This window comes from Monodon monoceros, unplaced genomic scaffold (assembly GCF_005190385.1).
Source record: "Monodon monoceros isolate NGI ecotype Baffin Bay Population unplaced genomic scaffold, NGI_Narwhal_1 Super_Scaffold_9, whole genome shotgun sequence".
Classification (NCBI taxonomy): domain Eukaryota; kingdom Metazoa; phylum Chordata; class Mammalia; order Artiodactyla; family Monodontidae; genus Monodon; species Monodon monoceros.
This window is the reverse complement of record NW_021703786.1, coordinates 25,034,669-25,040,997: the sequence shown is the minus strand read 5'-3', so window position 1 is coordinate 25,040,997 and position 6,329 is coordinate 25,034,669. Positions and strand designations below refer to the sequence as shown.

The 6,329-nt window shown below is 58.7% G+C and overlaps 1 protein-coding gene across 1 annotated transcript; it reads left to right on the top strand.

Moving 5' to 3' along the window:
* The first annotated feature begins 3,438 nt into the window (after nt 1-3,438).
* On the top strand, nt 3,439-5,030 carry UTS2R (urotensin 2 receptor). The gene has a single exon (XM_029210660.1). The coding sequence runs from the start codon at nt 3,580-3,582 to the stop codon at nt 4,672-4,674; it is 1,095 nt and encodes a 364-aa protein (XP_029066493.1). The 5' UTR covers nt 3,439-3,579; the 3' UTR covers nt 4,675-5,030.
* Nucleotides 5,031-6,329: the final 1,299 nt, after the last annotated feature.

The following is a 6,329-nucleotide window of genomic DNA, read 5'->3' as shown; positions in this document are numbered from 1 at the left end:
GTGGTGTGTAAATGATGGAATAGTATTCAGCCTTGAAAAGGAAGGAAGCTCTGACACTTGCTACAACATGGAGGAACCTCTTAGACATCATAGTAAGTGAAAGAAGCCACACACTAAACAACAAAAACTGTATGATCCCACTCGCAGGAGGTGGGTTCCTGGAGAAGTCAAGTAAAAAATGGAGACAGAAGGAGAATAGTGGTTGTTAGGGCCTGGGGGGGTGGGATGCAGAGTTGTTTAATGGGGACAGTTTCTGTTTGGGTTGATAAAAGGTTTTGGAAGTAGTGACGAGTGCACATTATGAATGTCATTAATGCCACTGGGTCGCGGCCCCGCCTCGGTGTCTCAGAACCCCCCCCCCCACTGTGTCCCCACCAGGTGCACGGGAGGGTCCAGGGCTTCACTGACAACCGCTCAGCGCCTGGGAAACTGAGGGGTGGGGTGCAGAGGGCGAAGGGAAGCAGAGACGCCCCGCACAAGGGCTGCAACCTGCCTGGACTCGGCTTCACCCCACGGCCGAGGAGTGACCTGCCCCCTTCCCTGCGCGCCCCCCCGCCCCCGCGCCGGCTGCCCTCCCCGCGCCCGCGCCTCCCCAGCCGCCCCAGCGCATCCCCACCCCCCCCTCCCGCGGCCCCCCCGGGTTATTAATGCCCAGGCCGGGCGCAGGGCCCCGGCGCATTCCCAGCTGGCGGCCGGGCAGGTGGCGGCGGCGACAGGGGTCTGGGCGCGGAGAGAGGCTCTCCCGGCGGGACCGGCGGGCGGGCTCCCCTCCACCACGCGCCGCTGGGAGCCCGCACGACCCTCCGCGCTCCCGTCCGGGACGGAACCCTCGGAAGGTTCCCGGCGACGCGTGGCGGCGAGGAGGACGTCCCGAGCGCGACCCCAGGGCTCCGCGCACAGACCTGATGGTCCAGTGACTGAGGTGGGCATGAGCGCTGAGAGGGTGCGGGGCGGGGGCCGCGACCTGGTGCGCGGGGCGCCCTCCCCGCCGGCCCGCACTGTGCCAGGTAGGATCGCAGGGCCACTGAGCCCTCCTCGCGCCTCGGGGAGGGTGTGCAGCGCTTCGGGTGGCGAGCGATGAGGTGCGCGCCGCGGTCTCGACGAGGGCTTCGCGTCCCTCCCAGGGGCGCCCTCGGCTCGGTTCGCTGCAGCCCCTGGGGGAGGGCTCCGGAACCCTGACCCCCGGGGGGCGTTGGCCGGGGAGGGAGCCTCCGGCCAGTAGGAAGGCCCCCAGCTGTCCTCGCCAGACTCGAGGCTGGGCCGGGTCCCGCGGAGAGGGGGTCTGGGGCGGCATCTCTGCACCCAGGTTCCCTTCTGCACGGAGGGCTCAGACCACGTCGGGTGGACGCCCCGAGTTTATGTGTTAGCGTGAACGCTGGACCTGTAGAGGGAAAAAACCTGGAGCCAGTGTTTTCCCTGGATGTGGGGAGATGGGGCGACAGAGGGGCCTCTCCTCTCAGTTCAGGTATTTCCAGTTTTAGGTCTTTTTTTCTTATGACGGCAATTTTCACACAGCAAGGGTCATAGGCGTGCAACTCCGTTAGTTTTTACACGTGTCTACACCTGTGTAACCACCACCACTTGAGGACACAGCACAACTCCATCTCTTAGAGTGCTCTCCAGCGCCCCCTACCAGTTGACACCCCGGCAACAGCTATCATAGAGATTTTGCCTGCTCCAGAACTTCAGGTAAATGGAATCACAGTGTACTCTTTGTGTCTGTTTTTTTGTTTTGTTTTGTTTTTCTCAACATAGCATATTTGAGTTTCATCAAGTTGTTGACTGTAGGGTAATTCCATCTTCTTCATCATCTCAGAGCATTTTTATGGAGGGGTCACAGTTTCTTTATCCACACTGCTATTCATGGACAGTTGGGTGGTTTCCAGCTCCTGCCTGCTGTGAACATTCTCACTCTTGCTTTTTGTGGACATTTGCACTCATTTCTCTTGGACACAAACCTAAGAGTGGAACTGCTGGATGAGAGGACATGCGTGTGTCCAACTTTACTTTTTTTTTTTGATGGTGCCAGATTGTTTTCCACAGGGGCTGCACCATTCTATGGCCCCTCCAGCAGTTCAGGAGTCTGGTTCCTCCACATCCTCCCAGCACTTGGGATCTGCCTTTTTGATTCCAGCCATCCTGGTGAGGGTGCAGAGGTTTTTACCCTAATCTCCTGGATGACTAATGATGTTGAGCATCCTTTCATGTGCTTCTTGGCCATTTGGACATCCTCTTTTGAGAATTTCCTATTCAAATCTTGTCTTTTTTTTTTTTTCCAAATGAGTCATTAGTCGTTATTGATTTGTAGTTCTTTCATATATTTTTTTTTTCTTTCATATATTTTGATTACTAGTTCTTTGTCTGATATATGTCTTCTTTTTTTTTTTGCGGTACACGGGCCTCTCACTGTTGTGGCCTCTCCCGTTGTGGAGCACAGGCTCCGGACGCGCAGGCTCAGCGGCCATGGCTCACGGGCCCAGCCGCTCTGCGGCATGTGGGATCTTCCCGGACCGGGGCACGAACCTGTGTCCCCTGCATTGGCAGGCGGACTCTCAACCACTGTGCCACCAGGGAAGCCCTGATATATGTCTTCTGATAATCTTTTCCTAGTCCATGGTTTACATTTTTTACTCTCTCAGTGAAGTTCTTAATTTTAATGAAATCCACTTGATGGGTCTTTTATTGCAAGTATTTCTTGCTCTTTTTTTTTTTTTTTGAGAAATCTTTGCCTACCCAAGGTCATGCAGATATTTTCCTTTCTTCCAGAACTTGATTAATTAATTGATTTACTCTGTTACATACAGGTGCACAGTCCATCTTGAATTATTTTCACGTGTGGTGGGAGGTAGGCATTAAGGCTCATTTTCCCCATGTAGATAAAGAGAGATTACAAGGGCTTTCCCCTCTTTACCAAACATATTTTCCTATTTGAACTTTAAAGTCAGCAGATACTACTTTTGCAATCCGAACAAAATTTTTTTTAAAAAAACATACAGGAGAAATAAATTGGGAGAAAGGATGCAGGGGTCAGCACGGTCACCCTGCCCTTCACAGATGAGGAAGTGAGGAGGCCTAGGGAGGACTCCTGGTTCCATCCACTGCTGACCCCACCCCTGCAGTCTGCCTGGTGCGCTCTGGTTTTCAGAAAAGTCCAGCCAGCCCAGAGGCCTTTGGACTTGCATTGAGGCCAAGGGTGGGGGTGCTGCCGGGGCATGCACAGGGAGCAGCTGGTCTAGGTGGTCCCCCTACATAGCTGGGGTAACGAGGCAGAGTGTTAGAGTTTTGAATGAAGAGTCCCCAAGGGGGTGTTGCAGCTGGCGAACCCCATCCCTCTGCAGGCCTCCCTAGCCCAGTGGGAACTGTGTCCTCTCACGGCCTCCTGGGAGTGGGAGGGGGTGCCTGACCTGCATCTTTAATGGGCATCCTCTCCCGCAGGACGAGCTTGTCATTCACAGATGCCCCTTCTCTGCCTAAAGGAGCAGCAGGCCCCAGCCCCAAGCCCAGTGTGAGGCAGCAGAGACGGCGCTGAGTCCAGAGCCGTTGAGCAGGTTCCCTGTGCTGGCTACAACAGGCAGCACCATGCCCGAGCCGCCTGGCACCCCCAATGCCTCTCTCAACAGCTCGTGGGCCAGCCCAGCGGAGCCCAGCTCCCTGGAGGACCTGGTGGCCACGGGCACCATTGGGGTGGTGCTCTCGGCCATGGGCGTGGTTGGCGTGGTGGGCAACCTGTACACGCTGGCTGTCATGTGCCGCTTCCTGCACACCTCGGCCTCCATGTACGTCTACGTCATCAACCTGGCGCTGGCGGACTTGCTCTACCTGCTCAGCATCCCCTTCATCGTGGCCACCTACGTCACCAAGGCGTGGCACTTCGGCGACGTGGGCTGCCGTGTCCTCTTCAGCCTGGACTTCCTGACCATGCACGCCAGCATCTTCACCCTGACCCTCATGAGCAGTGAGCGCTACACCGCCGTGGTGAGGCCACTGGACATGGTGCAGCGTTCCAAGGGCTACCGCAAGGTCCTGGCACTGGGCACGTGGCTGCTGGCGCTGTTGCTGGCACTGCCCATGATGCTGGCCATCCGGCTGGTCCGCAGGGGCCACAAGAGCCTCTGCCTGCCGGCCTGGGGCCAGCGCGCCCACCGCACCTACCTGACACTGCTCTTCGGGACCAGCATCGTGGGGCCCGGCGTGGTCATCGGGCTGCTCTACGTCCGCCTGGCCCGGGCCTACTGGCAGTCGCAGCGGGCTTCCTTCACGCAGACACGGCGGCTACCCAACCCCAGGGTGCTCTACCTCATCCTGGGCATCGTGCTGCTCTTCTGGGCCTGCTTCCTGCCCTTCTGGCTGTGGCAGCTCCTCACCCAGTACCGCGGGACCCCGCCGCTCACGCCCCGCTCCACCCGCATCGTCAACTACCTGACCACCTGCCTCACCTACAGCAACAGCTGCGTAAACCCCTTCCTCTACACGCTGCTCACTAAGAACTACCGCGAGTACCGCCAGCGCTCGCTCCAAGGCAGGGGCGCCCACCGGCCCGGGGGTACCCACAGCTTCCTGCAGGCCCGCACCGGCTGCCAGCGCAGCTCAGGCCACTCACTGTCCTCCAGCAGCCAGCAGGCCAGCGAGACCATCGCGCTGTCCCAGGCCGCCCCTAGGGGGCTCTGCACCTGAGCGTCCCCAGCCTCCACGTGGGCACTGGAGTGGGGGTGGGGAGTGGCCCCAGAGCCCAGGTCACTCCTGGACTCCCCCACTGCCTGCCTCCCTTCCTCAGTCCTCTTCCAGAAAGTTCCCTGCTCTCCCTCCCCCATCACTCACTTCAGCTCCATCAGCCCAGCCACCTTCCCGTAATGTCCCCCTGCCCCGTCCATCTGTGAGGGTCTGTAGGAGGCTCAGGCCCAGGACCAGCTTCTGAAGATGGTGGTGAGTGGAGTCTTCACTGCCCCCAGCAGACGTGAGCGCCTACATGACACGTGGCAGGGCACACACTGGCAGGAGACAGCGTGTAGGCACACAGGCTGCCTGCATGGGACCCTCCTCCTGGCTGGTGCATGGCCCTCTCCCCATCCCTCCCGGCTCCCATGTGGCTCCATCCCTCACAGCTTCAGCACCTGGAACAATAAACTCTGAGCTCTTCGAGCCTTGTCCTGCCGCAGCAGTGTGGGTGGGATGTCAACGGAGGCAGGACCCCTAGACGTCCCCCCGCACTTGGATGAGCCTGTCCACCTGGCTGGGGAGGAGACACGTCCAGCCATTCAGCCTTCCTGACACGGTGGGCGGGTGCCATCAGGCCTGAGCCGGGCCCTGGATGTGGGGGCCTGAGACCCTGGGGCGGGGCAGGGAGCCATCAGCCTCAACCTGCTCAGGGAGGAGAGGCAGCTGGGGCATCACTCCAGGGCAGGAACTCAGCACCTAAACTGAAACCATGAGCCAGAATTCCTCTCCCTTCAGCAGCTCACCTGCCTCTCCCTCCCCAGACCTGGGGTTTATCTCATGCCTCTTGTGTGCAGCATCCGAGCTGGGCCTCCTGTGGACATCAAGACCACTGGACCCTGCCTGCAGAGAGCCCGCCCACAGGGAGAGATTTTGGACCTCTCCCCACCCCTACCCAACCGTCCAGCGGCCTGTACACTCCACATTGTGGCCCCAGCTCACATCCCACAGCTGGGCCTCAGCCTTGGCTGCACATTAGACTCACCACCGGCCAGGCCCTCCTGGACCCCTTTCAAGACCCTGACAGGATCCTAACGTGTGGGCAGGTGGAGATCTACACCTCCCTCCCCGCTGGCCCCTAAGTATGGGGTCCAAGGCCACCAGTGCGACTTGGGACCCCAAATGTTTTTGGAAGTAAACAGCCCAAAGTTTGTACCTTGACCAAGACCCTGGGTCTCTGCTTCCCAAATCCTGATTCCAGGATGTGTTAAGAAGCCCCCAAACTTAGAAAACTGAGACCCCCAGAAATGGCCCTGCAGCCCCCATTCATCTGTATGTGTGAAGGTGCTCTGTGCGCTGTTTCTCGGAGTGATGCTGAAAAAGTTACATTTTTGGCTTCAAACTTAAGACCTGAGTACCCTGGTTAATGCTCCCAGGTGGGCCGGGCGAGCCTCCACCACCAGGCCTGGGACAGCTGCAGGGGCTGTCCTCCCATCTTCTGCTTGGAAGTGCCCAGCCTCTGGGGAGCCTCATGATGACACCCTGAGTGTTTCAGAGTGTTTAAAAATGTTACGCAGGCTCTCATGCCTGTGTACCCACACACACAGCCACAAGGAGACTCCTGCTGGCCTACTGTGGCTTGGCCGACCTCCCTGGATCCACCACCCACAGCCCCT